The 27,268-nt window shown below is 41.7% G+C and overlaps 25 protein-coding genes and 2 non-coding genes across 27 annotated transcripts; 11 read left to right on the top strand and 16 right to left on the bottom strand.

Moving 5' to 3' along the window:
- Positions 1 to 188: 188 nt before the first annotated feature.
- Positions 189 to 2,699, bottom strand: EHEL_041650. The gene has a single exon (XR_009467976.1). It is a non-coding gene; the product is annotated as a 5.8S-23S ribosomal RNA (ribosomal RNA).
- A 44-nt stretch (positions 2,700 to 2,743) lies between these two features.
- Positions 2,744 to 4,055, bottom strand: EHEL_041640. Its single transcript, XR_009467975.1, has one exon. It is a non-coding gene; the product is annotated as an 18S ribosomal RNA (ribosomal RNA).
- A 45-nt stretch (positions 4,056 to 4,100) lies between these two features.
- On the bottom strand, positions 4,101 to 4,604 carry EHEL_041630 (uncharacterized protein; the record flags this gene model as incomplete). Its single annotated transcript, XM_003887143.1, has 1 exon — positions 4,101 to 4,604. One exon carries the CDS (start codon positions 4,602 to 4,604, stop codon positions 4,101 to 4,103), a length of 504 nt encoding a protein of 167 aa, XP_003887192.1.
- Positions 4,605 to 4,615: 11 nt separating this feature from the next.
- EHEL_041620 (putative ATP binding protein) lies at positions 4,616 to 5,374 on the top strand (the record flags this gene model as incomplete). Its single annotated transcript, XM_003887142.1, has 1 exon — positions 4,616 to 5,374. The coding sequence occupies one exon, from the start codon at positions 4,616 to 4,618 to the stop codon at positions 5,372 to 5,374; it is 759 nt and encodes a 252-aa protein (XP_003887191.1).
- A 37-nt stretch (positions 5,375 to 5,411) lies between these two features.
- On the bottom strand, positions 5,412 to 6,569 carry EHEL_041610 (uncharacterized protein; the record flags this gene model as incomplete). The annotated part of the gene is made up of 1 exon (XM_003887141.1): positions 5,412 to 6,569. One exon carries the CDS (start codon positions 6,567 to 6,569, stop codon positions 5,412 to 5,414), a length of 1,158 nt encoding a protein of 385 aa, XP_003887190.1.
- Positions 6,570 to 6,707: 138 nt separating this feature from the next.
- EHEL_041600 (uncharacterized protein) lies at positions 6,708 to 6,902 on the bottom strand (the record flags this gene model as incomplete). Its single annotated transcript, XM_003887140.1, has 1 exon — positions 6,708 to 6,902. One exon carries the CDS (start codon positions 6,900 to 6,902, stop codon positions 6,708 to 6,710), a length of 195 nt encoding a protein of 64 aa, XP_003887189.1.
- Positions 6,903 to 7,263: 361 nt separating this feature from the next.
- On the top strand, positions 7,264 to 7,854 carry EHEL_041590 (uncharacterized protein; the record flags this gene model as incomplete). Its single annotated transcript, XM_003887139.1, has 1 exon — positions 7,264 to 7,854. The coding sequence occupies one exon, from the start codon at positions 7,264 to 7,266 to the stop codon at positions 7,852 to 7,854; it is 591 nt and encodes a 196-aa protein (XP_003887188.1).
- Positions 7,855 to 7,902: 48 nt separating this feature from the next.
- On the bottom strand, positions 7,903 to 9,738 carry EHEL_041580 (uncharacterized protein; the record flags this gene model as incomplete). Its single annotated transcript, XM_003887138.1, has 1 exon — positions 7,903 to 9,738. One exon carries the CDS (start codon positions 9,736 to 9,738, stop codon positions 7,903 to 7,905), a length of 1,836 nt encoding a protein of 611 aa, XP_003887187.1.
- Positions 9,739 to 9,937: 199 nt separating this feature from the next.
- Positions 9,938 to 10,168, top strand: EHEL_041575 (uncharacterized protein; the record flags this gene model as incomplete). Its single annotated transcript, XM_059743500.1, has 1 exon — positions 9,938 to 10,168. The coding sequence occupies one exon, from the start codon at positions 9,938 to 9,940 to the stop codon at positions 10,166 to 10,168; it is 231 nt and encodes a 76-aa protein (XP_059599483.1).
- Positions 10,169 to 10,278: 110 nt separating this feature from the next.
- Positions 10,279 to 11,082, top strand: EHEL_041570 (uncharacterized protein; the record flags this gene model as incomplete). The annotated part of the gene is made up of 1 exon (XM_003887137.1): positions 10,279 to 11,082. One exon carries the CDS (start codon positions 10,279 to 10,281, stop codon positions 11,080 to 11,082), a length of 804 nt encoding a protein of 267 aa, XP_003887186.1.
- Positions 11,083 to 11,536: 454 nt separating this feature from the next.
- EHEL_041560 (uncharacterized protein) lies at positions 11,537 to 12,121 on the top strand (the record flags this gene model as incomplete). The annotated part of the gene is made up of 1 exon (XM_003887136.1): positions 11,537 to 12,121. One exon carries the CDS (start codon positions 11,537 to 11,539, stop codon positions 12,119 to 12,121), a length of 585 nt encoding a protein of 194 aa, XP_003887185.1.
- Positions 12,122 to 12,241: 120 nt separating this feature from the next.
- Positions 12,242 to 13,126, top strand: EHEL_041550 (uncharacterized protein; the record flags this gene model as incomplete). Its single annotated transcript, XM_003887135.1, has 1 exon — positions 12,242 to 13,126. The coding sequence occupies one exon, from the start codon at positions 12,242 to 12,244 to the stop codon at positions 13,124 to 13,126; it is 885 nt and encodes a 294-aa protein (XP_003887184.1).
- Positions 13,127 to 13,179: 53 nt separating this feature from the next.
- On the bottom strand, positions 13,180 to 13,539 carry EHEL_041540 (uncharacterized protein; the record flags this gene model as incomplete). The annotated part of the gene is made up of 1 exon (XM_003887134.1): positions 13,180 to 13,539. One exon carries the CDS (start codon positions 13,537 to 13,539, stop codon positions 13,180 to 13,182), a length of 360 nt encoding a protein of 119 aa, XP_003887183.1.
- An 82-nt stretch (positions 13,540 to 13,621) lies between these two features.
- On the bottom strand, positions 13,622 to 14,266 carry EHEL_041530 (GTP-binding nuclear protein; the record flags this gene model as incomplete). Its single annotated transcript, XM_003887133.1, has 1 exon — positions 13,622 to 14,266. The coding sequence occupies one exon, from the start codon at positions 14,264 to 14,266 to the stop codon at positions 13,622 to 13,624; it is 645 nt and encodes a 214-aa protein (XP_003887182.1).
- A 137-nt stretch (positions 14,267 to 14,403) lies between these two features.
- EHEL_041520 (mRNA capping enzyme subunit beta) lies at positions 14,404 to 15,069 on the bottom strand (the record flags this gene model as incomplete). Its single annotated transcript, XM_003887132.1, has 1 exon — positions 14,404 to 15,069. One exon carries the CDS (start codon positions 15,067 to 15,069, stop codon positions 14,404 to 14,406), a length of 666 nt encoding a protein of 221 aa, XP_003887181.1.
- Positions 15,070 to 15,143: 74 nt separating this feature from the next.
- On the bottom strand, positions 15,144 to 15,719 carry EHEL_041510 (uncharacterized protein; the record flags this gene model as incomplete). The annotated part of the gene is made up of 1 exon (XM_003887131.1): positions 15,144 to 15,719. The coding sequence occupies one exon, from the start codon at positions 15,717 to 15,719 to the stop codon at positions 15,144 to 15,146; it is 576 nt and encodes a 191-aa protein (XP_003887180.1).
- Positions 15,720 to 15,792: 73 nt separating this feature from the next.
- Positions 15,793 to 16,785, bottom strand: EHEL_041500 (GTPase activating protein; the record flags this gene model as incomplete). The annotated part of the gene is made up of 1 exon (XM_003887130.1): positions 15,793 to 16,785. One exon carries the CDS (start codon positions 16,783 to 16,785, stop codon positions 15,793 to 15,795), a length of 993 nt encoding a protein of 330 aa, XP_003887179.1.
- Positions 16,786 to 16,831: 46 nt separating this feature from the next.
- Positions 16,832 to 17,575, bottom strand: EHEL_041490 (uncharacterized protein; the record flags this gene model as incomplete). Its single annotated transcript, XM_003887129.1, has 1 exon — positions 16,832 to 17,575. The coding sequence occupies one exon, from the start codon at positions 17,573 to 17,575 to the stop codon at positions 16,832 to 16,834; it is 744 nt and encodes a 247-aa protein (XP_003887178.1).
- Positions 17,576 to 17,664: 89 nt separating this feature from the next.
- EHEL_041480 (tRNA-binding domain-containing CsaA-like protein) lies at positions 17,665 to 18,522 on the bottom strand (the record flags this gene model as incomplete). Its single annotated transcript, XM_003887128.1, has 1 exon — positions 17,665 to 18,522. One exon carries the CDS (start codon positions 18,520 to 18,522, stop codon positions 17,665 to 17,667), a length of 858 nt encoding a protein of 285 aa, XP_003887177.1.
- A 66-nt stretch (positions 18,523 to 18,588) lies between these two features.
- Positions 18,589 to 19,668, top strand: EHEL_041470 (regulator of chromosome condensation domain-containing protein; the record flags this gene model as incomplete). The annotated part of the gene is made up of 1 exon (XM_003887127.1): positions 18,589 to 19,668. The coding sequence occupies one exon, from the start codon at positions 18,589 to 18,591 to the stop codon at positions 19,666 to 19,668; it is 1,080 nt and encodes a 359-aa protein (XP_003887176.1).
- Positions 19,669 to 19,845: 177 nt separating this feature from the next.
- EHEL_041460 (uncharacterized protein) lies at positions 19,846 to 21,384 on the top strand (the record flags this gene model as incomplete). Its single annotated transcript, XM_003887126.1, has 1 exon — positions 19,846 to 21,384. The coding sequence occupies one exon, from the start codon at positions 19,846 to 19,848 to the stop codon at positions 21,382 to 21,384; it is 1,539 nt and encodes a 512-aa protein (XP_003887175.1).
- Positions 21,385 to 21,574: 190 nt separating this feature from the next.
- Positions 21,575 to 22,225, top strand: EHEL_041450 (Zn-finger protein; the record flags this gene model as incomplete). The annotated part of the gene is made up of 1 exon (XM_003887125.1): positions 21,575 to 22,225. One exon carries the CDS (start codon positions 21,575 to 21,577, stop codon positions 22,223 to 22,225), a length of 651 nt encoding a protein of 216 aa, XP_003887174.1.
- A 180-nt stretch (positions 22,226 to 22,405) lies between these two features.
- On the top strand, positions 22,406 to 23,650 carry EHEL_041440 (Na+/H+ antiporter; the record flags this gene model as incomplete). The annotated part of the gene is made up of 1 exon (XM_003887124.1): positions 22,406 to 23,650. One exon carries the CDS (start codon positions 22,406 to 22,408, stop codon positions 23,648 to 23,650), a length of 1,245 nt encoding a protein of 414 aa, XP_003887173.1.
- Positions 23,651 to 23,696: 46 nt separating this feature from the next.
- EHEL_041430 (uncharacterized protein) lies at positions 23,697 to 25,754 on the bottom strand (the record flags this gene model as incomplete). Its single annotated transcript, XM_003887123.1, has 1 exon — positions 23,697 to 25,754. The coding sequence occupies one exon, from the start codon at positions 25,752 to 25,754 to the stop codon at positions 23,697 to 23,699; it is 2,058 nt and encodes a 685-aa protein (XP_003887172.1).
- Positions 25,755 to 25,808: 54 nt separating this feature from the next.
- Positions 25,809 to 26,204, top strand: EHEL_041420 (uncharacterized protein; the record flags this gene model as incomplete). The annotated part of the gene is made up of 1 exon (XM_003887122.1): positions 25,809 to 26,204. The coding sequence occupies one exon, from the start codon at positions 25,809 to 25,811 to the stop codon at positions 26,202 to 26,204; it is 396 nt and encodes a 131-aa protein (XP_003887171.1).
- Positions 26,205 to 26,273: 69 nt separating this feature from the next.
- On the bottom strand, positions 26,274 to 26,870 carry EHEL_041410 (TATA-box binding protein; the record flags this gene model as incomplete). The annotated part of the gene is made up of 1 exon (XM_003887121.1): positions 26,274 to 26,870. The coding sequence occupies one exon, from the start codon at positions 26,868 to 26,870 to the stop codon at positions 26,274 to 26,276; it is 597 nt and encodes a 198-aa protein (XP_003887170.1).
- Positions 26,871 to 27,029: 159 nt separating this feature from the next.
- On the bottom strand, positions 27,030 to 27,227 carry EHEL_041405 (uncharacterized protein; the record flags this gene model as incomplete). Its single annotated transcript, XM_059743499.1, has 1 exon — positions 27,030 to 27,227. One exon carries the CDS (start codon positions 27,225 to 27,227, stop codon positions 27,030 to 27,032), a length of 198 nt encoding a protein of 65 aa, XP_059599482.1.
- Positions 27,228 to 27,268: the final 41 nt, after the last annotated feature.

Raw genomic sequence — 27,268 nt, 5'->3', positions numbered from 1 at the left:
AAAAAAAAAAAAAAAGCCAGAATCACACAACAAAAAAACTAAAACTAACATCACGCACATCATCACACACAAACACAACAGCATAAACACAAACAACTATCTCACACAACACACATCATCACTCACCCATAACCTAAACACACAACAAACACACACAAAACAAAAAAAACACCACACAGCACCACGCATCACACACAACACACCCTCTCACACACAAAAACACAAAATGCACAGCCTCAAAATGTCGGAATACTCCTCCATTCGTACAGCTTGCATCCACAACGGTCGTCTTCCGCTAATCATAATACAGCGCAGTCAGTCTTCAGGCTTAGAGGCCTTCAGCCATTATACTCCCGACGTAGCTCCGCAACAGCCAGCAGGCACGCCGCTCCACCAGAGGTCGCAATCAAGAGTTCCTTCTCGTACTATCAAGATTTACTGCACAGTCAATCACAGTAGGGTAAAACTAACCTGTCTCACGACGGTCTAAACCCAGCTCACGTTCCCTGTTGGTGGGTGAACAATCCAACACTTCGCAATTTCTGCTTCACGATGATAGGAAGAGCCGACATCGAAGAATCAAAAAGCAGCGTCGCTATGATCGCTCGGCTGCTACAAGCCAGTTATCCCTGTGGTAACTTTTCTGTCACCCATGTCCCAAACACTAATAGGACATGGGATCTCTAGGCCAGGGTTTCCCCCAAAACAATCCCGCAATAGGAATAGTCTCAAGCAGGCTTATGCCCTTGTGCTCCACGCGTGGTTTCCTTCCCCGCTGAGCCCGCCTTAGGACGTCTGCGTTAATCTTTAGCAGTCGTGCCGCCCCAGCCAAACTCCCCACATCCATAAATAAACCGCTGAGGCGCAGTCATAGTGGTCTCGCACAAACTCCCCACCTCTCTTCATAACCACCCCCAGCACTTCTCACATGCTAGAGTCAAGCTCAACAGGGTCTTCTTTCCCCGCTGATCAGCCCAAGCCCGTTCCCTTGGCTGTAGGTTCACAATACAAGTCGTAGGGACAGTGGGAATCTCGTTGCTCCATTCATGCGCGTCACTAATTACATGACGAGGCATTTGGCTACCTTAAGAGAGTCATAGTTACTCCCGCCGTTTACACTCGCTTAAACTTAAAAAGTCATAACTAAAAGTGCACTGGGCAGAATTCACTTTGCGTCCTTTCGCAAAGCTATGTTTTTAGTAAACAGTCAGATTCCCCACAATAAACAGTTCTAGCACGCTAGAGCCAATCCTTCTCCCAAAGTTACACATCCATTTTGCCGACTTCCCTTACAACCTTTAAATAAAACGCTTCCGTGGCAAACAGTGGACACCAGATGCGGTATAGGTACGACACATACACTTCTTTTTCATCGGAACAGGCACTCCCCACATCAGTTGCTTCGTCTCTTAACAATCCACAACAAAAATCACCCTAGTTCTGCTATCCTAGAGTAAAGGTTACCCCCATCCGTCATCATCAAGTCGCCTCAAAGCATACATACACACAATCGTCAATGCGTCTCCGTATAAACAGTCGATTCACCCCTAAAAATAGGGAACCCTCGTCCACATCCTAAATCATTTTCTTGTTACTACTACCAAGATCTGCTCATATCACCCCTCCACCCCCGCTCACGCGAGGACCTTCATCAGAATAATATCGCCCTCTTACTCAGCAAAACCACAGCGGCATCAGATAGCAATTCAATCCCTTCCATTTTCTCCAGCGCCCAATTCGGTAGGTACGTTGCAACACGTTTCTTAGCGGATGCCAACCTCCATGGCCACCGTCCAACTGTCAAAATCAAACCGCCAGATTCACTTCCCTTGCATAAGACTCCTTAGCCGCAAAAAAGGTTCATCCCTCCTCGCACATCATGCTTACCACAATATGCCCACTAGCAACATCATTAAAAGACATCTTCAAAGTTTAACGACAAAAGTCATTAGTGCTTTACAACATCTTACATAAATAATCAGTCGCCGCCGTCCTGAGAGACATTTCAGAGGGAACCAGCTACCAGATGGTTCGTTTGGTCTTTCGCCCCTATGTCCATATCATGCCATCGAGTTGCACGTCAGAATGGCTTAGATCCTCCAGAACACTTTCGCATCCCTTCAATCAATACAAACATAGTTCACCATCTTTCGGGTCGGATCATCACATCCAATCGCTCTCGCTCAACAATGTAATCATCCTCTCCTTGGTCCGTGTTTCAAGACGGGTGGGAAAAAAACCCCCATTCACTCAATCCATTTTCATTTCTCATCATTAATCTTTTCACACTTCAATCACTCTACTTATTCGCTATCGGTCATCATCACATATTTAGCCTTGGATGCACATACCACCCACATTCAGGCTGCACTACCAAACAACCCTACTCATCACAAAAAAAGACAACACTTACAGGCCTATCACCCCCTAAGAAAACAGATTCCAATCCGTCCTCAGCATCGTCATCCTAATTCACAACTCACACACGTGATTACCACACAGGCTCATATCCTTTCACTCGCCGCTACTCAGATAATCCTATTTAGTTTCTTCTCCTCCCTTTAGTAATATGCTTAAGTCAAAGGGGTCCACAGGCGCACAAACACCTAATTCAGACATCCGCTAAAAAAAACGGCATATCGTCCTCCAGCACGTCCTTCATCGCAGATAATGCCAATCAATCCCATGGATAGAGAAAGAAAAACTAAAAAACTAAAAATCCCCACAAAATAATCAAATCAACATACTGATCCTGCTGCTGGTTCTCCAACAGCAGCCATGTTACGACTTATATCTTATCTAACACGAAAGACTCAGACCTCTCAATCTTCGTCCACTGCGTCATCTTAGATAGCGACGGGCGGTGTGTACAAAGGACAGGGACACATTCAAAATAACTTGTTCAATCATTCTTACTAGGAATTCCACGTTCAGAAGCCCATTACACAGCTTCATCCCTCACAGTAGCCCACATAGGCATCTATCGTAGTGCGCGTGCCGCCCGCTTCATCTCAGGGCATAACGGACCTGTTCTGTTCCATTCCTCCCTTGCCCCATAGAGCACAGTCAAAAAGGGTCTCACATCTTACGTAACTTAATCCAAAGCTCACGCCATCCATTTAAAACGGCCATGCACCACCGCCGTAAGCATCATGTAAAAACACTCTCACACTCACTTCAGAACCGGTAAGTTGCCCCGCGTTGAGTCAAATTAAGCCGCACACTCCACTCCTTGTGGTGTCCTTCCGTCAATCTCTTCAAGTTTCACTCTTGCGAGCATACTATCCCCAGAACCCACATACTTAAGATTTCTCTCGGACAACACTAAAACAGTCCCGTCCAGTCGGCATCGTTTACTGCTAGAACTAAAACGGTATCTAATCGATTTCGATCCTCTAGCCTTCGTCCTTCATCACCACAAAAGTCCAAGAACACAGCCTTCGCTTCTCTTCGTCCAGTCAGGGTCTTCGTATTTCACCCCTCGCCCAACTATCCAGTGCCCCTCGTCCTCTGCTACAATAAAACTACATCCACTAAAAACCATAAACATCACTCAAAAGACATACAAACAACTACGGACATTTTAACTGCAGCATTCACCATAGACACTACTGGAGCAGGTATTACCGCGGCTGCTGGCACCCGACTTGCCCTCCAGTAAATCACAACAAATTTATACTTGCTAAACATCTTACTTCTCATAACCGCCTCCCCAATAAGGATTAGGCAAGTTTCGCGCCTGCTGCCATCCTTGGACGTAGTAGCCATCTCTCAGGCTCCCTCTCCGGAATCAAACCCTGATCCCCCGTCTCCCGTCTCCGCCTAGTTAGGCCATTACCCTAACTACCAGCTGATAGGCCTACAACTTACTCGGTACGCAGTAGCTACAAACTACCACCCCCAGAACTTACCTGCAGTTTCCCACAGTTACATCCAGGCTCCCAATCAAATCATCGTACTATCACTGAGCCGTCCGTCAATCCCCCATAAAGGCTTCATAAACATGCATGGCTTAGCCCCAGTGATTAAACCGAAGAATACCACATAACCGAAAGCCTTCGAAGTGGCCAATTAAAGATAGTGGTTTAATGCCTGTTCTTTCACTTTCTACTCTTTAGCCTCAAAGACCTAACGCATATTCTCTTGGGCTCATTTCTTTTTTCCTCGGAAATATCTTCCCAATTGGGACACACCTCCTTTGTCTTCTTCTTTCTCTTGATTCTGTATCTCTTTAGATCCGAAGGAGTGAACCCGTAGTCGTATCTTCCTCCCCCAATGGAAAACTTCTGGCTTGTAATGACGGTGGACTCCGTGCGTCCTTTATTACCAACAATCTCAAACAACGAGAAAGGCAAGGGGCCCTTGGAAATATTATACTCTCCCTTTTCCTTCAGAACCTTCGCGCTAAAGTCTGTTGCAGAAAAGCCACTGGATCCCGATTCTCCTATGATCCTGTACTCTATCTCATCCGAGGATGCATGCGAGTCTTCTGAGGCCTCTTCCGACTCTTGATCCTCTTCGAAGGATTCGTTCTCTATTTGGAGGGAGAGTAGGAGCTCTTCGACATTCGGATCCGAGTGGACAACTTTATTAACTTTTCTCATGGAAGGTAAGGATGGGGTACGCTATTTTTGTCTTTGGCCCGGCTGGATCAGGAAAGTCGACTTTCTGTAGAAACATAAAGGAGCATGGAGAGAACATAGGGAGAAGCTACAGAGTGGTAAATCCCGACCCTGCACAGATCTCTAGTGACGACGACTATGTCTTAGACCTTAGGGACTTCATTACGGTCAACGATGTTATGGAGGAGTACGGCTATGGGCCGAATGGAGGGCTGATGGTTGCATTGGAAGAGCTTTATGAAAACATCAGTGAGTTAGATCTAGAAGACCTCGAGGGCTCTTTCCTTGTCTTTGATTGCCCTGGGCAGATAGAGCTATTCGTGCATTCTGATATAATGCCCAGGATCATTGATCATGTAGGTCGTTATTTCAAATGTGGAATTGTCTATGTGATGGAATCCCAGTACCTGGTCGATATCAACAAGTACATAAATGGATGCTTTTGTGCACTTATTTCAATGGCAAGGATGAATGTTCCCTGTATCAATGTGATTTCAAAAATGGACCTGATCAAGGACGAGGATCTGGATGTGTTCTATACGCCGAATGAGGATCTCTCGGCATTGGTTGGGACAGGAAAGTATTCAAAGATGTGCAAGAGGATGCTGAGCTTTGTCTCAGAAAACAACATGCTGAACTTCCACCCGCTGAACTGGAACAAAGAAGAGTCTGTTGAAGAGCTAATCTACTGCATAGACAATGCTGTGCAGTATTACGAAGATGCCGAGCCCAAAACAAAGGACTTCGCCTAAAATAAAGGTATGAGTAGAAAAGTCCTTTTTATTATGACTATGCAGGAACCGTTGATGTGTTTGAGAAGCTCTTCTGGACAAGATCAAGGTCGGCCTCATCCACCTCCTTCTTCTCATCGACAACCATCTTTGGGCTGTAGTAGTTTCTTATCTTCTCAAGGGTCCCGATGCTGCTGACATCCTTTCTGTGCTGGTTGGGATATATGCTCGAGAATATCCTGGCAAACAGGTTGGCAACATAGTCCATTCGTGCCTCGCGGAACTCGTTGTCGTCTTCAGAAGACCCGCTCCTCATCTCTGCAAGGCTCGGGGACTTAAACTCAATTCCTGCAGTCAGGAAGTTGAACAGGTAGTATGCCCTTGAATAGGCAAATGTCTCGTGCGGTGTTGCAGACACCCTCCCGCTGTTGATGAAGAACTTGTTGATGTCAGAGTCAGATATACTCTCAGAGAGCAGGACCTCTCCCTCCTCAGTCCCCTCGTCAAGCGCCTCAAGAGCATCTCGGATGTTCTTCATCAGGTCGTCTCCAACCTTCTCTCCATTAAACAGGTATCCCTTTCTCTTCTCCTCGTCACTCGACATGATGCTCGAGATGGTCTTGATAAGTATGTTGCTTACACCGAACCAGGGGTTCTTCTCCTCATTGTTGTTTGGGAACAATATGTTCTGCATCTCCCTGACAGACTTTCCGCGGTAGTCTGCAAAGTACATTCCCCCTCCCTCCTTCTTCTTCTTCATCCTGTCCATAAGGTCAGAGTGGCTCAGATTCATGTCCTCTTGCAGCCCCTCAGTCTCAACAATAAACCTCTCCCGAATCTTCAAGAAGTCCTTGTATGCAGGGAAGTTCAGCGTGAACTGGTGCTCATGCCCGCGCGGGAAGTGCTCAGGCCTGTCAAATCGTATCAGATACGGCCCAGACTCGTCCTGCGAAATCCCATAGAACTTCTTCCTGTCCTCCGTGTCCGGATGCTCGTTCTTCTTGATCAGCTTGTATCTTCCGTGCGTCATCAGCTTGTCTGCAAAGTTCACTCTCCAAGCGTAGAAGTAGCTTCCGTAGTACTGAGGATCCAAGTACTTGATTCCAAAGATAAATAGAAGCACATAGTACACAATCACCATTCCAACCAGTCCCATGAATCCCAGCTTCATCGTCTTGAAGGTCTTCTTCGATCCACCGCCAGATTCTGCTCTCATCTTACCCCTCCCTCTGAAAGAATATATTTATAACAAAATTTTATTGGTTCTTTGCCATTCCATGTGAGTGAGTGAGTGAGTGAGTGCAGAACAGGCCCTTAGCACTAGCTGCTTTCTAAGAGTGTTAGTAACTTAAACCTAGAGCATCCACTGCATCCTCTCTGTGTACTTTCCATGTATTTCGGATTCGAGTGTCTCTCTCCTTCCACGCTCCCTCCTTGCATCCTCTTGAATCCTGCTTTTTTCTACAGCTTTTTCGGCTTCTTTTACCCTTACTAGTGTTTCATATCTGCTCGGATGCCATTTCTTCTTACAGTTTATATTTGTTGGCATGAAGGAATAAGGGCAACATAACCATCTTGCAAATACCCATTCTCTTTCATACACAAAAGAAGCACATTGGATAAGGTCATAGGAGTCAATGATGTGAAATGAGGCCCCTTACCTTATTTAAGATGTTCTATTGGTTGAACCTCCTTAAAATAAATGTAGAAATCGTAGGATTTCTAAGAAGACATGGCTCCATTCGAAAAAGCATCTCGAAAAATCATCAAGTTTATGATATTAGTGCTGTTCAGCTACATAGTTCTGTCCATAAACTAGTATTGCTTTGGTTTCGACACAGGAATTCTTGATGCCAGTTTGTTTGTTGAAGTGACATTTGAACACGCCCCGGCCTGCCCCAGAAAGAAGGATGGGAGAACATGACTTACGTTTCTCTGGAGAGGATATAGAATCTCTGGCCAAGAGGGTGATAGCTGACCACATGAGATTTGTTTGTGCAGATAATGCATTGATGCTATGGAATGGTAGGTACCAGAATGATCAAAATGTCCCTGGAAACAATGCGGAGCTTTACTCATCAATCTCCACAAGGAAAAGGATTTTGTCTCTCATAAAGGAGAAAAACACAAGCGATGCTTTCAAAATATGTGAAGATCTAAAGCTGTTTGATTTAGGAGTTGAAAATGAAGCCTCCGTAAAAGAAACTTTGTCAAAGCTAGTCTTTGTTGACTTATTACGAACGAGAAAGCATATGGAGGCTATAAGATTTGCTAGAACATTTATGAACGATGATAATGAAAGCGATAAGTTGTTTACCCTGATAGGATACAAGGACATAGACGATACCAGATTTCTTGAAATTTCCGACACCATCAAAAGAGAAAATGTTGTAGAAATCTTAAACAAACACTTATTCAGGAAGGAAGTTGGGAGAGAGCTTTCCCTGCTATCTCTTGCTTTAAACCACTACAACTCAATTTTGAAATACCAAAAGAAGTAAATAGATGTCGAAGCAAGATGCTCCTGAAATTAAATGAAATACCATACTTTATTTCGCAACAAGACTCTCTATCGTTTCACTTGGGAAGATAGTAAGTGCCTTTTCTCGGTCCTTATCTGATTTGTACCATTTAAGAATCAGATCCCGAACTCTTCCATTATAGTCCTCGCTTTTGAGCTCTTCGAACAGTGGCTGGGATATTATCTTAGACACTCTTAGTTTTGTTATAAGTTCTGCATACTTCTTAGGGGATATTGGGAAGTCGATCTTCAAAATCTCCAGCTCATTCTTAAGGCTCGTTAGTGTTTCTTTCAGCTGTGTCTCGGTGACATTTGCTGTACTCCTAAACGAGATGAAAAAGTCGAAAAGCAGATCAGAGATCTTATGATTCGATATAGCTTCTTGGAAATATGATAAATAGAATGGAACTGCACCAAACTTTGATTCCCCAATCCGCAGATTGTCAGAGAGGACTTCTTTATCGTCGTCCTCGTATGCCATGGACAATTCTTCTGACAAGGACGAGAGGAATGTAAGCACGCTTTCCTTGCTTGATTCCTCAGGACTTTGGTTTTGTGCATTCCCGTAATCGTTTTCAACTTCTAGACAAGAAAAGACGTTTCCGGCCTTCACCTCTTTTGGCTTCCAGGAGTTTTTCTTTTCAAGGAGATTTTCTATCATGTATCTAATTCTGTTTGCATAGCTGTTTTTCTTTTGTACAAGTTTAGAGCATATCATTGATATGATGTGTTCCTTCCCACTTACAACTAGCTTCTCGCCTATATTTTCTACCAGATAGCATAACACTTCAATATTCTCAGAGTCAGAGGACTTCATTAGTGTGTTTATACAAGCATTTATATGCACATAACTTATCACGTTCAAAGAATATAGTGAAGATAGGAAATCAACTGTCCCAAGTGTTTTTCTTTTCTTTATATATCTTTCCGTCTCCGCCTCCTCAAGCTTTTCTTCGTAAGCCATTCTTTCTTCAAACGTCATTTCCTCTTTTCTTTTGTGCTCGTCTCCCCATTTTTCCTTGTTCTCGAATGTCTTCAGTGTCAATGTAAGAAGTGTTCCAAAGAACACAGTCTGGCTTATGTCCCTGGACTTTTCTTCTTCAGACTGCCACTCTTTCTTTAAGTCGAGTACAACAAGCGCATAGTATTTTACAAATGTGGGCTCAGAAATCGCCTTATCAAATAGAATGTTTGCTATCTCTTTCATCTCCTCAATGGTTCCAACTCGAATGCCTTTAAGATTCTTTATAACAAAGCCGATGTTTTTAGCTGTAAGTCTATTGAATTCAAGCCTAGCCTGCTCAATGCACGTATCTTTTCTGCTGCTATCCGGCCGGTATACTCCCTTGGTCTCCTTTTTGGTCTTTATCTTTAGCTCAAGAGGAATCGGCTGCCGTTCTTTTATACTGAGAATCTCACTAACCTTGTAGCATGGGCCTCTATTCTCAGCAATCCTTTCCTCAGAAAATTTCTTCAGAAGATTGTTCAGCATCAACTCCCTACTTTCGAGGCTAGACACTGCTTCCTTTTGGGCAAGTTTTTGCTCCTTGCATTCTGGCTCAGCCTTCTCCTGCGTGCAAGCTATATTTTCTCCTTGCAGAATGCTTTCATCTTCTGTTTCTGCCTCCGCTGAGCTCTCAGTCAACACTTCACTATCTGTTGAATCTATTAAGTCTTCTACTCTTATAGGTGTTCCGTCAGGCCTTGTAAACCTTATCACTGGCTTTGGCTCGGCCTTTGAAGGCAACTCAAAGTTTATTTCAATTGGCGGTGCACTCTTTACCCTAGGCCCATATGGCAAAGACTCCTCTCTTTTAAATACAAAAAGCGGTTTCTTTGGTCTGTGAATGATCTTTTTTATCATAAGGGCATAGTACGGTGTATTTTTGAATCTCGCAGAAAAGGCTCAACTATATTACCAGGCGCAGAAACATTCTATTTTGGTATGCACACAGAATAAATTACCGCCTGCCTATGATGGATGTCAAATAGCAGCAATGCTTGAGATAATCCGTGCAAGAAATTCAGAAGTGATAAATTTTTAAATGCTACACCCGTTAACTATGGAAATGAAACATTCTGTGGCAGAGAATGCTCTCCAAAGACTCAACAAAGAGAAAAGGGCCTATGAAGATGAGCTAGTTACCTTAAGGGGAAAGCTTGCAGCCATGGATGAGGACAGCGATAAATACAAAAGAAAATTGATCGAAGACCAGATAAGAGAAACATCTAAAGCTCTGGAGGTGGTAGAAAAGCAAGTGCTGAAGTTTTCAGATTCACAAGGAGAAAAATAAATTTTCGAAACTCCAATGTAGTTTTGTCTTTACACGTCCAAAGGTTCTTCTATAGCTCAAACATGTTTTGTCTTCAATCCTGCATCATAACTGTTTGAAAGATCGACGGTATGATCAGATCTGCTTTGTTCAATGGAGACATTCTGCACATGGAGTTTATAGAATGCGACTTGTTTATGTGTGTTAAAGATACACTTTACATATTGAACATGAAGGGTTTAATAAGGGAAGACGTAATTCTTCCTTCAAACGGAGTAAAAGAGATACTTAAGTTCAAGGATGTTGTATTTCTTCAAATTGAGAGGTATGGGTATTACTATTTCAAGATAGGTAGTCCCGTACTCACAAAGATGGAATGGAGAATAGAGAAGATGCATGTCAACGCCAATGTAATTTTTTCACATAAATGTACGATGTCCTTTCTTGACTCTTCGACGTTTCAACCTAGACACATTGTAACCATGCCTGGCAAAATAATAGATTTTGCAGAAGTCGGGACTGATATATATGTCTTGGTCGATGCACATCTATGCTTGATTCAAGGTTGGAGGCAGAATAGGGGAAGTGTGCCGATAAAATTCATTGAGTTTCTAAGCCATTTAAAATTTATTTCTGTAACTCCAGGTGTGCTTGATCTATTGATCCTTGAGAGTAATCATGAGATGGTTGTTTATGGAAAAGAAGTGCTTAAGTCAATAAATAAAACAAGCGGCTACCAGGGATACAGAGTATTCGGGGCTCTGTTCATACTTCTTTTATCTGACAGCATAGAGCTATACTGCCTCAATACATACAAGATGTTTATAAGGCTATACTTTACACCTAGAGCAATCACCTATGATTCCTGCAGGGGAAGGCTGTGGGTATACTCAGACTCCTTATACGAAATAGATATTTCAAAACTCATTATATGAGTATATTACTGAGTGAATACTTACCTCATCATATTACATTCAATAGTACTGTAACCCCTTAAGGTATGGCTCCGTGAAACAATTAATATATATCTTCTGATATGAAATATCAAAAGAATATTGATTGATATGGTTAGTATTAATTTCCTATAAGAAACAGATGATTTGGCCCAAACCGCACTATTCCGCCCATGATTTTCCTAAACAAATAGGTATATTTGCTCTGCTCTATTTTTGTTTATTCCTCCTATTTGACAAAAGGAGTTTAAGCAAGCACAATAAACTCTTCGCTGTATTTAAGTGTGCTGAGACGAAGAATTTGCTCTTAATAAGCTTTTTCATAAAGATTTGGTGTCACCTATATCTTAATTAATTACAGGCTTGATTTGCTCTTTGTTTGGTAATTTAAAAGGAGAACCTTTTTCTATAAAAAGAGGTGTTTAGGAGTAAGAGCATGGGGTTATGTCTAGAGAAAATAGAAAAGTCCATCTCCTACATGGATGATACATACGATGCAAACTTCGGAGAATGGATAAGAAATGAAGACAATGCACGCATAGTTGCATACAATATGAAGAAGTATATTGACAACTATAAGACATCGGACTTCATAGTTGTTGTGAAGTGGATAGTTAAGGATTGGACACTGAAGTCCATAATAATCTTCTCAAAAAAAATGTTGGTTGAGGATATCAAGGTTCTGAGCTTCAGGAGATCCGAAGAAGATAAAGAAAAATATAACAAAAGAGTCAAGATAATCTCTGGGCTTATTTTTACATGGAACCCCGTATTTATCACAGAGTTCATAGTCTCAATAACACGGTCGTTTGGGGCTAACGAGAAGTACAAACTTCTGGTGAACTTGTTAGAGGTTTTTGAGGCCAGAAAGCTCTCTGAGATCCTGTCCCAGCTAGAAACAAAGATTGAGCAAAAAACCTGGAATGAACTCTTTAAAACTTTCAATGAAGAGGCATATAAAAAGCATAGGCCTCGAGGCAAAAGAACTGCTAGTATACTACGAGCATATAACTTATCTTAATGAAGCCAAGATGGACTGTATTTTAAAATAAATTTCACAACATTATGCTCTGACATTCTGCATAAACTCTGGAACTTTCAAAATCCACTTTAACTCCCTTTTTGTATCCCTCTTTGCAGGATGATCCTTACCGACGAAGCATTTTCCGAGTTCAAGAGGTCAAAGCCTTTAGGGTCTGGAATCTCCCCAGAAGAAGTGGAGTACTCAACAGATGGCCTCATGATAAGTAGCACACAGGGCAACGTACTGAGATTGTATTCATCGATATCGGGAAGCCTCCAGAATATCATTCACCTTCCAACTATACAAAAGTATAAATTCATGTATCCTAACACAATCGTTCATTCGGCATCCAACTCACTTTACCTTCTATCTGTTTTTGATAACAAGTATGTCTCCACTTTTGCTGATCATAAGAGTCAAATAAATGCACTCTCCGTGTGCCCAAGGGAAGATACGATTATGTCCTCCTCATACGATTCTACTAATTATTGGGACATAAGAAAAAAGAACCCCATATATAGAATTAGCGCACCCAACTCTATAAGCTGCCTGTCTTCTTCTAATGAATATGCAATGCTGATCAATGGCACTTTGCTCAAGATATACGACAAAAGAAATATAAAGGGGCCAAAAAGCACTTCATCACTTCCAGAAAAAAGGTATAAGGAAATGTTCTATTCTCCAGACGGAAGTTTTATAGTAGTTTCTGGTGAGAAAAGCCACCTTTTTCTTAGTCCGGATGGTTCAACAAGAAATGCATTAAATTTGGAAAGGGGAGGGAGTGGTTGCATCACACCAGACTCAAAATTCTTTCTTTGCTGCGAAGGTAGTTCTGTACTTGTTTATCATCCTAAAACTAGGAGAAGGCTGCATGCATTCAAGACACCTGGGCTTGATAACGTGAAGGTCCGCTTCAACCCATTCTATGCTCAGTTTGCTTCGTCTTCTACTCTTTTAAGCATTTGGGGAATCAAAGAGCATTCAGAGCAGCAGTCCTCTTAAGTCACCCGATTCAAAGAACCTATTAAAAGTATTTAATTGTTAGGCAAAAGGCATCAATGCTTTAACTTCTCTTCAACTGTATCATTCTCGGGGGCTTTTGCATTGTCACCCATCGCATTTGATAGCTCCTGGCACACGCTCTTATTGATTTTTTGTGCCTTTCCAGTAACAATAAATCCAACAAGGTCGTTGTTCTTGTTTAAAATAACTTTGGAGTCGTCTAAAGTATACACATGTATGCTTTCCTTAGTATTGATGGTGCAGTGGGATATTTGAGACTTTTGAACAGTCCTTCCGAGAGATTTCAACGCCTCCTTCAGTCTAATTTTTCCGTCCCCTGTTCCCTTGTTAAGATTATTCTTAACATACCTTCTTCCTCCAATAGTGACAACCGTCGGAAGCTTCTTCTCCATTTTAGGGTTCCCTCAAAGGATGAAATTAACATTTGAACTCAGCTTTGCTGAAAACAAGATATAAGATGTATTAGTTTTAATCTTACTCCTCGGGTGCCATCTTCGCAGCCTGCTCCATATAATCGATATATTTCGTTTCCTCAGGGCTATGATAATCATAATTTACCTCAGTTGGCTCAAGATTCACATTAGATACGAATATAAGGTCGGGCCTTCCAGTGAAAAGACGAGCTAGATGTAGGAACGGAAGCCCGAAGTTGTGCGCCGTCTTTGCACTGATCTCAAAGTACTCGTAATTCTTTCCCTTAAGGACTTCCATCACTAACTTCTTACTAATCTTTTGCCTATTCTTTATGTCAATCTTATTGGCACAAACAACTATAGGCGCTTCATTTCCAACAACTGCTTGGAACTCCTTGACCCATCGTGCAAGGTTCTGGCATGTGATTCTGGATGTCACATCGAAGAAAAATATGGCCCCGCTAGCACCTATATAGTATACGTCCTTCAAAACCGCCTTCTTCTCCTGTCCTGCCGTATCCCAAACATTGAACTTTATTACATTCCCCTTATCATCAAGGAACGTCACAGGATGATTCACTGCACCAACCGTTGCATTATAATTCTTCTCAAACCTTCCATCAAGTACTCTGTTTATATAAGTCGTCTTTCCAACTCCCCCATCTCCTATCAAGCATATTTTGAATGTTAGTTCTCTTCCTTCCATCTGGGGTACAAAAATTTTCAGTTTTTCTTCCTGGCTGAAGCATCAGGCTAATAGCCCTCCCTTGATCAATAAAATCACATACCATCACCTCTGCAACTATAGATACACCCAGCCCTGATCAAGCTAAAAAGGGATGTTCATTGTGTAGGAAGATCAATGTTAAAGTTGTATATCAGAGAAACAAAGTCATTCGATACCAGTTTTTCAGAACTGAACACCTCTACTTCAATCTCAAACTTTCTCTTCTCCTTTTCATCCTTCTCTCCAGAAAGAATAGTCTCTGTAAAATCGAATCCATAGGGTTCCATAAAATATGTTTCTCTCCGCCTAACCCTCTTTACAATGGCTTTCTTCTTACTGGGACGCTTGAATGCTTCATTCTCTTCACTTAAAACAAGTCTCACATCGTATTTCTTATTTGGAATAAATATGTCAAGCTTCTGGGATCTTATTTTCTTCTCAACCTTCTTAAGCACCCCGTTTTCATATGTTTCCCTCCCGTCTTCGTTGATTATAACCACATCATTTTTGGCCTCACTCTTGAAAGTAGAAAAATGCTTCTTGAGAGTGTTGAAATCACTGAAGTCGACTGCACTTTCAAACCTGTAATCGATAGGGATATCTCTGAACACAACAGGCGCCACTGCATCGATCCTAAGCCTACTTCCATCTTCCTTGCTAACTATTTTCCCTAGCCTTATCTCCAACTCCTTCCTCTCGTTTTTGAAAGCTAAGATAAACTTTCTCAAGTACTCAGAATGTTCCTTCACAGGCCCCTTTAGTATCTTTGTAAGGTCTTCCATTTAGGGTAAGACCCTAGTCTAAAATATTGTATCAGGAAGTCTAGCTCAAAGTCCATTGATATGATAGCATATGTTTATTCCTTCTTTTTATCCTCTACAGGAGACATGAAAATAGCACATATAGAATAAATCATGTATGCAATGATGGCGCTAAATACAAAGTTTATAACCCATCCAGGAATTACGTCTAAGATCACATAAGACTTCTGCATAGCCTTGAAAAAAACATAATTTGCAGTAGAATAAACCTTAATGAAATACGAGTCCAAATCCATCCACCGCCTTACAGGTTCGAATTGAGTCCATTTCCCGTGCTTAATCAACTCCTCCAACTCCTCAAAGCTGTCTACATGCAGGTGGTAGCTACGTCCTTTATCTCTAACTATAAAAGACGGAAACAGAAATGAATAGAAGCATGATGCAACTTCCGGATCCTCAAAGAAGTTTATTTTCTTCACAGGAATATATTTCTGCAGTACGGAAATGTTTCGATTGAATGTCTCACAGGCAGGACAATAAACATTCGGTCTTGAGTAGTAAAGATATACAAGGAAGGTATCCTTTAGAGCCATGTCTTCCTTGGTGAACACTGGCAGCAGTGAGAATGCATCCGACATCACACTTCCTAATAAAAGAAAGAAAATCCTCATAAGGGTCAACTAAAAACAAAACAAATCCGCCTTACCCTGTTAAATACTATGTAAATTACACCTCTCACCGACCTCAGTCCCAAAACCGGGACCAGATCAATTGTCTAGAAGTCACTTTTCTATAAAACTTTGCCGATGACAAAACCAACTCTATTTCAGCCTCCTCCCACTCCCGTTCGTATATACTCTGTAAGAACAGAATGTTGTAGGAAAAGTTGTTTTCAATCAGAACCGGCTTGAGCCTCATCAGAAGAGCTACCCCAAAATACAACAGAGATTCGCTAATGTTATCAGAAGCAAAAATGGTGTCCAAAACCTTAAGTAGCACAGGCATCTTAAATTCTCGAGTAAAAAAACAATTAAACCATCTGAATGCAAACATGTGTATTTCCAATCCGATATCTTTCAGAAATTTGTGGAAATCTGGATCCACAGTCTGCAAAATAAGATCCATCCCCTTAATCATTCCCGCTTGGAGCTCTATTATGTTATGCTGTATCTCATCCAGTAGACGCGAATAACAGAAGTAGGTGCTACTTTCAGCCTTCTCAATATTCTCATGCGAAAAAACAAGGACAAATGGAACTAAAATATCAGCCATTCCCTGCACATATCCAAGCTGTGGTCTTCTCTGTGCAATCAGCCATAGTATGTGATAGTACATGTATGATATGTCTACATCTGCGTAAGTTTTGTACCTGGGATCTATTCTTTTTATGTCAAGATCGATCTGGTGTGCTATCTTTTCGTGAAGTCTAATATTGCCATAATGATATGTCCCGTTTGGCCTTGTAAGGCAATCTTTATCTATTATCTCGTTCACAGAGTACTTATCCTTATCTGTCGGCCAAGAGCACCCCATCTTTGCAGCCATTCCCATGTATTTTCTTTGCCTAGTCTCAATCTCATTTGCATGTGATTGCCTCCTCAACCCAACAACCTGGAAGATAATTCTCCATGCGACACATCTGTAATCACTGCACACACCTCCAAAACATAACTTCCTCACCAACTTCTCGTCGATAATACTCTCGCCGAAGACTTTATTGTTCGGCGAGTCCTTCATAGGAATATAGGGGTTTACGTAAGCCATTTCACTAAAGATATCATTTCTATTTTTCAATGTTGCATAGTCTATTGATATCAAGCCTCCTTTTCCCCTTGACAACAGCTGGAGAAAGCATGCTGCATACATCCCTTATCCTGTGTAGGAACTTCCCAATCTTGCCCATTTCTAGTACCATGGGTTTCATTCCCTTACACTCTTCTCCAACATAAAATAGCTTTTCACACTCAACATTCACAAAGCCATCCATTACAGCAACAACACCCCTTCCCTTCACATCATCCCCATGCTTCACAACAACCAGCTCTAGCTTGAAAACCTCTGAAAACATCCTCATTCGCTCTACATTCTTACACACAACCCACATGTTTTTATAGATCTTGTGCAGCGCAAAGATTATGGCATACCTTTCATCTCCCCTGGCCCTTATAAAATACCTGCTATTTGATAAGAAGACAGGATCTTCAGCAAATGGAGGTGTTCTTTGAGCATTTAAAAGAATAAATGAAATTTCTTTTCTCTTCAGATACATCATGTCAGGCAAGTATCCAAACACCTCCATCAACTCACAGTTTTCCACGACCACATGTTTACCGCCCATCCTTTCAAGATTCTTTGCCAAGTCTTTGGGTGTCATTACAATGTCTTTTCCATCCACCCAGCATATCAGATCAGAGCATTTGCTTTTATACGGTGTCAACGTTATAACCGGCCTCGGAATCCGAAGTGTGCACTCCATTTCCTTTCTAGATCCACAGAAGATATAATCTATTCCCTTTTCCAATTCCATTGTTATCCATCACCCATAATGGAAATTCTATTTATCATTAGGAACAAAGAAGCCCGTATTTCCAATGCTATCATTTGAAATCAATTTAATTAGCTTACTAGGCCATCCGGTGTGTTGGTCTTGATATATTTTCCCCCACAAGTAACCTTAACTCCTTTAAAAGTAAGAAAATGGTCTACAATCTTAAATGACTCTAAAGCACGAGCATATCCACTTTTCCTCATATCAACCTTCCCAGAATTAAAGTCATTGAGAATTGTTTCAAATCCTTCCAACTCCAGTCTGGACCCGTTTCCTATTTCACTTTGTATTTTAATAGGTTCAATCTTTCCGTCTTTACCCTTTGCACATAGAATCATTCCCTCAGAGACCTGTCCTTTGAACTTGGCTGGTTTCATATTTGTAACAAAGAGAAATTTGTTTCCTAGTAGCTCCTCCTTCCTTACATGCTCCCTCAGCCCGCTTAGAACTTGCATTTTCTCTCTTCCAATAACTTCTTCAGAATAAAGCTTATCAAGATCCTGAACATCTCCGACGCTCACTATCTCACCAACCTGTATGTCAAGCAATTGAAAATCAGGATCTAGTTTCATGCATGGCGCAATCTTCTCTACCATCTGGTCAATAAACGGCTTATTCTTCAGGATCCCTTGCGTGATCATTTGGGAATAAAGCCCATAAAACGACACCAAGCTCGATATACTCACATCCGCCTTTCTCACCTCTGGATTCTCTCTCAATTTTTTCGTTTCTTTGATCTTCTTGTGATCATGATTTTTCTCAAACATCTTATATAAAGCACTCAGCACATCATCCAAGCCCTCATGCTTATCATCTCCGCTGAAAAGTCTCACCCCACTGTCTACATTTTCCAAGCTAGCATCTCTGCAGAAATACCTCAGAACAAATGCCAAATCCTCGAAACCATTGGAAAACTCAAGTTTCATAAGGCTTCGAAAAAATAGAAAATTAGACCTGAGGAAGAATAAATTTCGAAAAATAAAGTCCTTAGAATGAGTGTTTTTGTTTTCGGATCAAATGCTATATCTCAGTTGGGACTGGGAGAAGACGAGGGAAGCACTCATGTCCCAACAAGGCTTTCTTTCTTCGACGGCATGTCTCTGACTAAGGTTAGATGCGGATCCCTGCATACGTTGATACTTGACTCTGAAGGGACGTTATATTCCTGGGGATGTAACGATGAAGGTGCGCTAGGAAGAGATGGTGATGAGTCTACTCCTCAGAAGGTATGCCTTGGTGAAAAGATTGTAGACATGGATTGTGGCGCCTCTATCTCCGCAGCATTGACTTCTAGTGGGCATGTGTATGTGTGGGGAACGTTTAGATCGACTAACGGTGCCTTTGGATTGACTCCCAAGGAGAGCATTTCTTTTATTCCTATCAAGGTTCCCCTTAAAAACATACAGACCCTGAGTGCTGGGCAAAACTTCATAGCAGCGCTTGACTCGAAAAATGCTATTTTTACCTTTGGCTCAAATGAATTTGGAGAGCTTGGAAGAAGAACATCTGAAAGAAACAAGCTAAGGGCTCTTATACCAGATGCAGTAACGACGCCCAGAAGGCGCTTGCAGAACTATAGATTCAAATCGGTTGGATGTGGCCTAAATCACTTAATAGCACTCAACACAGACGAAGAAGCCTACTGCTGGGGATCGAATCTTTATGGGCAGTTGGGGCATGATAAGGCTGAAAGCACCTTTAGCAAGCACAAGGTACCTCTGGAGGGGATAATCCAGGTGGCCGGCGGAGAAAATCACAGTTTGTTTGTTACTAGAGATGGATGTCTATATGGCTGTGGCAGAAATAAAGAGGGGCAGCTTGGCATCCAGTCAACAGAAAGTATAAGGTCTCCTGTAAGGCTTGGGCTTTACGGGGTCGAAGCAGTTCGCTCCTATAATAGTTTTAACATATGCAAGATTGGGAACGAATTATACTCGTGGGGAACAGGATTCAATGGCGCACTGGGGCATGAGGAGGAAACCCTATTCCTACCAAAAAGAATTCCATTCGATTTCCCTAAGGTGATAGATTTTGATGTTGGAAATGATTTTTCTGTTGTAGTGACTGAGTAAGGGTTACTCGTATAATAAATATTTATGGCTTATACAAGTTGCATGAAAATAGTAGAAATGGCCATGTTTCGGCAGCAGATAGACTTTTAGGAGTGCTACCGGCATTTCCCGATGATCTGGTAGAAGCTCTTAGGTGTAACTAAAGTTTTTAATTTAAAGACCCCTTGCAAAGTTGTGATGGGGGATCATACCTACAAGAAGAAGGACTCTGGAGTTTACGATGCACTGAACATGCTAGTGTACGATTACTTGTCGAAAATGAAGTACGAGGGTTCTGCAAAGGTATTTTTCAATGAGGCGAGTCTTGGAGACTTCAAACCCACGGAAGGAATGCCTATCCTGGCTCAATGGTATGCAGCATTCCATGATATTTCAGCAGTTAGGTCAGGTTTGTCATCAAATGCCCAGGACCTGAGCAGAATAGAAGGAATAATGATGAAGCTAGAAAACGAAAAGAGGCGATACCAGAACATAGGAAGAATTGATCCAACAAGCATGGGGTATGGCGGGGCAATGGATCCATACAAGCAATATCCTATGTATTATCAGCCGCAGCAGTTTGACCAGAGAAAGATGTATGAAATGTATGGACATGTTTCACCACCTGTGGACGCTGCACCAAGATTCTACGATCCAAGGAAGGCAGGCATGGGCACATCTGGTTACAAGGCAGGGCAGGGATACCCTAGATACCCTAGATTTGAAGATCAGAATGCGTCCTCTGCAAAGATACCTCCAAGACAGTTCCGAGATGAAGGGAAGAGCAACAGTGCAACTAGCCCCTCCATGACGGCAGCCCAAAGCAACAGCAGCCCTCTGTTTGAGTCTGTGCTTGGAACAGGAGATAGACTGTTTGGCTTAAAGGAAGTGATGGCATTTGTGCCTAATGAACACACGACTGTGTGCTCTGCGGTGGCAAGGGATCACAAGCTTTTGTTTATTGCATCCTCCAACAGAACCATCACAGCTGTTAATTTACTGTCTGGAAAGAGTGAATCGGTTGTAGAAACTGACGACAAGCAGGTGATAGAAATGAAGATAAGAGAATGTGAGGGCATTATAACGATAGTATGTGGTGTTGGAGGCAGTGAACTTATATTGGTAAGATGTGTTATCAAGGAGTGCATAACCTTGGAGATTTTCGGAGCTTTAAGGGGGCATACAACCTCAATAGTCAGCTATGAAGTCCTTGACTCTATCCATTCTCTTGACAGCGGGGGAATTATGAGGAAGTGGAGTCTTGAAGGTGTCTTTGAGCGGGAAGAGGTTCTTAGTGGAGAGATTCACCATATATGCTGCATATCTGAGGATAATTTTATGTTTGCAGACAGGCAAAGGGTTTATGTATATGATTTTGAACTTAACATAGAAATGATGGAGATACTTAAAGGCCAAGCCCTAGGGATTAAGCGTATTAAGGAGGGATTTATTGTGGTATTCAGGAACCAAGTTATATGGCTAGATAAACGAATCCAGAAAGTCAAGATACTAAATGTAAATGAAAATATAAAGACGGCTGCTCTGATTGACGAAGATCTTGTTGCAGTTTCATCCCAAAGTGCTTGGTTTGACAATGGAAAATCCCTGACCAAAATGAAGCTCCATGAAACAAGCATAGTAAGTCTAGATGGCGTGAATGTATTTAGAAAGCCAAGCGTTGTTAGTTGTAGCGCTAATGGGGAGTGTAAGATATGGATCAGATATATCGGAGATTAAACTATCATATCCACATGCTTTCTTTATTTTATTGGATACCCTTTATTCTTGCAATCTGTTGGCCTGTGTACATTTCTATCTACATAGACAGGACTGAAGATTCCACCAATGCTGGAGTGACATGCTTCAGTTCTATTGGGCTTCAGGAAGGAGGAAGGGAAATTTAAGCGAGTCATAGAGGATGCCCCCAATGGAGAGCAAGGAAGGATATGAAAAGACACTAAAGAGCAATATTAGTGAAACTGACATGAAATGTACAAATTGTGGATGGTCTGGAAAGATGAAAATTGTCGATCTCAGCGATGTGACAGAGAACGTGATATGTGCCTTTATTTGCGAAGAGTGTGGAGATAAGTCTGTTAGCTTCCTTGAGAAAATGTGTGATCACCGAGGAAGTGTCAGGATCGAGTGCCACTTCGATGACAAAGAGGATCTTTCTCGGGAGGTAAACATAAGCCAATTGGCATCGGTTGAGATAATCTCAGATGATCTTTCTTTCAAGCTCACTAGTACCTATCCCAGTATCCAGAATGTCGAGTCTTTCTTGATACAGGGAAAGGACCAGATTAGAAATTTGTGTGGCAAAGAAGACATAACAAGCGGAGCAGGTGCAGGAAACGTTCTAGCAAGCGGTGGTATCTCGAGGGAAACCTGCGAAAAGAAGCTGGATGACTTCCAGAGGCTTATTGACAACCCGAAGTTCAAACTAATCATTGAAGACGATCTCGGGCTTTCCAGAGTTGCTCCGGTTGGCAAAAAAGTCCTTGATTTACGTGATGCTAACACCAGTGAGCTTAATGACGAGAAGGTTAACCATATCTTTAGAAAGAAATCAGAATAAAGCCTCTCTTATCTAATTGGTCCAAAACATTTATTTACATATTTTTGTTAAGAATCCTTCTACTAAAAAACTTGTTGCTCTACATCTGATAGATAAGTATCCTCGAACCGTTTCAAATTAAAACAGGGCGGTCACAAAAGAGCGGCATCCCAGTATAAATAATACAGAGGTGTGTGGAAAATGGATGATGTCTTCAGGTTATTGCTTGCTTCTTCGTCATTTGTTCTGCTGTTTGGAATGATTTCAAAACACGTCAAAAATAACCTATTTCTATCAGAGTCGTTGATTTCAGTGCTTGCAGGAATAGTCCTTGGCCACCACGGACTGAATGTTTTTAATACGAACTATGCCTATTCCAAAATCATGATGTACAATTTCTCAAGAATTGTCCTTTGCATCCAGACGATGAGTGTTGCAATGTCCTTACCGAAAAACTATGTGCTTGTGAAATGGCAGTCCATATTCTTCCTTGTCATTGTGGTGGGAATAATCAAGTGCTCGTTTTCATTCGGCTTAGTATATCTGTTTACAAACTACAACAAATCCATGTCATGGTCGCTGGCGTCCTGCTTGACCCCTACAGACCCTATACTAAGCTCTAGTATAATACATGGAAAGCTTGCGATGAAAATGGTGCCTGAAAGAATCAGGCTACTCCTTGCTGCAGAAAGTGGCATAAACGATGGGATGGGAATCTTCCTTCTATTCCTCGGGCTTGATTTGCTCGAGAATGGTCTGGGGAAGGGTATCTATCCATTCGTCGTCAATAATATACTCGTCAGAGTTCTTTTGTCTGCAGCTATAGGCCTTTCTATTGGCATTCTATCAAGACAGGGGCTGAAATACTGCTATACAAGAAGACTAGTGGGCGTTGAGTCTTTTCTTGCCCACGGCATAATCCTTGCTGTCTTTTCAATGGCACTTATGGAGTTTATAGGCGGAAGCGAGCTGATATGCATATTCTTCGCCGGAATAATGTTCTCCTTTGATGAGTGGTTTGTACTAGAAACCAAAAACTCAAATCTACAAGAGGTAACGGATACAATTCTTAGCACCTCATTCTTCTTATTCTTTGGTTCCAGAATAGACTTCAGGCGATTCACCTTGTCAAATGCAATTGTCTCGCTTGTAATAATCTTCATCAGAAGGCCTGTCATATGCTGTCTTATGTACCGTCAGATCCCTGAGCTGAAGTCCCGGAGAGAGGCGCTGTTTATTGGATGGTTCGGCCCTATAGGAGTAGGTGCACTGTACTATGCGCTTCTTACAGACAAGATTCAAGAAACACTTACGATTGATTTCGTTAGTTGCACAGTGTTCCTAAGTGTAATGATACACGGCCTAACCGTTCCCATATATACCTATATCAAAAGAGAGAGCCTGGATTCCAGCTATGAAGGAGAAGCATATTCAAACGTCTTCTGATACTAGAAGGCCATAGATCAAGGATGTCCATTGCTCATAGCCTATGCTAGAAGTCGATATAAAACCTGGGTCTTCCGTCAATCCGAAGGTCAAGCACGGGTTCATCAATAATAACATCGACTTTCCCATCAAACCCAGGGTTGTTCCCTAAGGGAAGGTTAAAGTATAAGAAATATGTCACAATACTCCAGTAAACCTGAGGATCCTTTTCAAGAAGATTTTCTGAATCATGGCATTTTATCGCCAAGCTTGTGTTTTCCGGTATCAGCAGAAAGCAAAGAAATTCATATTCAGGTCCAGTGACAAGTATAGCAGATCTTCTATCCTTACACTCACACATCTCCTTCCAAGGATCAAATAGATCCTGTTTCATCCTTTCAAGCACGCCTCTCACCTCTTTTCGAACAATTTCCATCAGCCCTTGCTTCTTTTTCCATTCGGGATCCTCTACACAATGGAGCTTCCTGAGGTCCAAGGTTTTACAGTCGCAGGCTTTCAGATGATATAAATTATAGGAGTAAAGATCCTTGAAAATAACCCTCGGCATTTTGGAGATAACATTAATATTCATGTACATTTCGTGGGTTGGAGACGGGATGTGTGATAAGATGGCATCTATTTTACTATAGTCTTCCTTATAGCTTAGCCGCCTGAAGACTACATCTGCAACGTCTAAAAGGAGATCATTCCTAATCAGATGGTCAATCACCGGTTCCATATCCCCATCAAACAGCTCTATCCATAGCCGTAGAGCTTTTGTATGCATATACTTGCCTAGGTATGCATATGGCAGAAGTATGACAGTGCGGTCGCTTCCTATTTCAACCAAGTATCTACATAGATAATCACGTGCCTCCGTTATAAAAGCCAAGAACATCCTGGTTCTAAAGAAATCATTGTAAAACCGATGAGTCCTTCCTATAAACTTTAGGGGGTTATTTGGTATTCTGGTTATTATCTTGCTACCCCATCTTTTTATCAGATATTCTCTCCATAGCAATATTTCTGTTGCTATTAATTCTATACAACTCCTTATCTCCTTTGGATCGTTCTTTGCTACCTCGTCCTTTATTTTCTTATTAGGTAGCAAGGCATATTTTCTAGAGCTGCGTATCCTTAGAGAGTCCAGATCCACAAATGCTACACCTTCTATTTTCAGCTTTTTGTTTAAGCATACTATGAAGGGTAGAGGACTCTCAAGAATCTCCTCCATTCCTGGGAGAAGAGGCAGACATATTATGTGCGGCCATCTGAAAGGCTTTATAAGTTCTATAATCTGCAGTACTCTCAGGGAAGAATCCATGGCGGAGTAAAACACTATTCTCTCTTCAAGAAGTACCAAGCTTATGACTTCTAGAAGAAATTTGGAAGGATAGCACCAAGCAAATTCATATGAACTGGAGTCATAGACCTTTTGCCACTCGTGGCTGATTGTAAAGTTTGTATGAGGAAAGTAAGGAATTCCGTATGCCATCGGGAGGCATGCTTGGTTTGAAAAGAGTTCATTGAGGTTAAGAAACAGAGGAGATGTCAGCGTATAGAATACCATTGCACCGTCTACCCAAGAAACTAGAACCTGTCCATATATGGCTTCTACATTTGAGACATAGAAGTACAAGAAATGTGCATGGTACTGGGGCCTTACGCTCTTCAAGAAACATGAGACTACCTGGCTGTGCGCTTCCGATTTGCATTTTCTGGATTCTTCTTGTATGTCTTCCGGAGAGGCGGAAAAGGCAACATCCTTTTCTTTCAAGAGGCCCTCAGTGAAAACAAGATACTTTGTTGGTGCACTTGCTTCCTGTGCGAGCACATATAGATACTTGCCACCGATTATAATCGCAGTCTCCCCCGTGATGCCTTCAACAAGTTGGAATTTTCTATTCTTGTTTCCGAGCCTGTATTTCAAATATCCCTTGAACTCAGTCTTACCACCGCTTCTAATACATCTGAATACTGGAATGCAACCTTTCCCATCAGTTATCAGATACTCTCCAGGGCTGCAGTGTTCAAGTATGTTTGAAATATACACTTCGGATATCGCACTGCTTTCTATTTCCTTGATTCTCCTGGTATGCTTGAAATACCCAGTAATAACATTCATTCTTGGGGCTATCCCATCACAATTGTCTCAAGAATTTTTAATCCTGCTCAGTAAATGATCAATTTCAAGCTTGTCAAGACTGTAACATATGTGGAAATAAGCCCGGAGTTCCTCACAAGCCCTAGAAAAGCTGTCTCCAAATGTATAGCATCTAAGCTATTAATATATTCTCACAAAATCAACGGGATTCCCTTATCATTTGACATCAAGGAGATTGGATGTGCTGAAGCCTCGATTTGTGAAACAGGAGATGTGATTACTCCTGTGTCCGTAGAATATGTAGTGCTTGTAATGCCAGTCGGTGGGATAGTGAACTCTGTAGAAGGAAGGGCATTTGGCATCTTCAACACAGATGTCGACGGGAACAAAGAGTACACAGGAAATTTCATGGTTAAGGAGATAAAGCTAAAGGCAAAATCTTTTTTCACAATAGTAGGGACAAGGCCCTGAGCACCCACCGAAAAAGGATAACAATAAAGAATTTATTTGTTTTCTGTCTTGGGCGAGTCGTTAAACGAGCTATGTTTTTTTGTACTGTATCAATACAGGATATATATTGTTGAATGCCTGGTAGATGTCATCTCTCACCTTTGCGCCAGTGAGAACGATTTTTCCAGAAACAAATATTAGAAGTACAATTTTGGGCTTAACCATCCTGTATATCAGCCCTGGAAAGAGCTCGGGCTCGTAACTGCAATAATTGCTATGTGCATATGCTAATCCCTCCAGCCTGATGCTGAACTTGATGTCACAAGACGAAACTATGTTCTGTATTTTGAAGTCGTCGAACGTTGCGTTAAACCCCAACTTATGTATTATTTTTGCATATCTCTGGGCTGCCATCTTCGAGCTCTTCTCGCTCTTTGCTCCTGTTATTACCATTTTTCCTGAGGCAAAGATCAATGCCGTGGTTTTCGGCTCTCTTATTCTCATTATCACAGCAGCAAATCTTTTTGGGTTATATTCTGCATTTCTAGCACGAAGGGCTATATTCTTCAAATCAAGCTTACAGTTCAGATTGACCGTTGCAACAACGTTCTGAAGGGTAGGAATTATTCCAGACCTGTTTGGAACAGACGTATCCTGATGCTCAAAAGAAATCTCTGGTGCGTCCATTCGGAATTATTTATTTCAAGGGTTAAGTTTTTTTTTGCTTGATTTTTATTAACTTCGGATTTATAATAAATAATAACAGGAGTATCTCTTACTGCGCATACTTTCTTCTCCGACTCCGTGAAACTCCAGGCCTCTGCATAAGTTTGGGCAGACAGATGATCATCTTATATGCCCGTACTTCCTCATAAACTTTATCTTTGTATCGCTCCATTTGTCTTCGTCCAGGCTGCCTTTACAGACAGCACCCAAACCTCCTTCCTTTACGGTATCGGAAAGGTTTTCTATGGCTTCTATTAGCCTGTCGAAGAGCATCCTTCTGCTATTCTTGCGAAAATCACCTGAGTAGGGCTGGGACATTTGTTTATGGACTAGAAAATAGAACATATTTTATAGGGCTC

Source organism: Encephalitozoon hellem, chromosome IV, assembly GCF_000277815.2.
Source record: "Encephalitozoon hellem ATCC 50504 chromosome IV, complete sequence".
Lineage (NCBI taxonomy): Eukaryota > Fungi > Microsporidia > Unikaryonidae > Encephalitozoon > Encephalitozoon hellem.
Note: the sequence above shows the minus strand (reverse complement) of the source record. Positions and strands in the feature narration are given on the sequence as shown.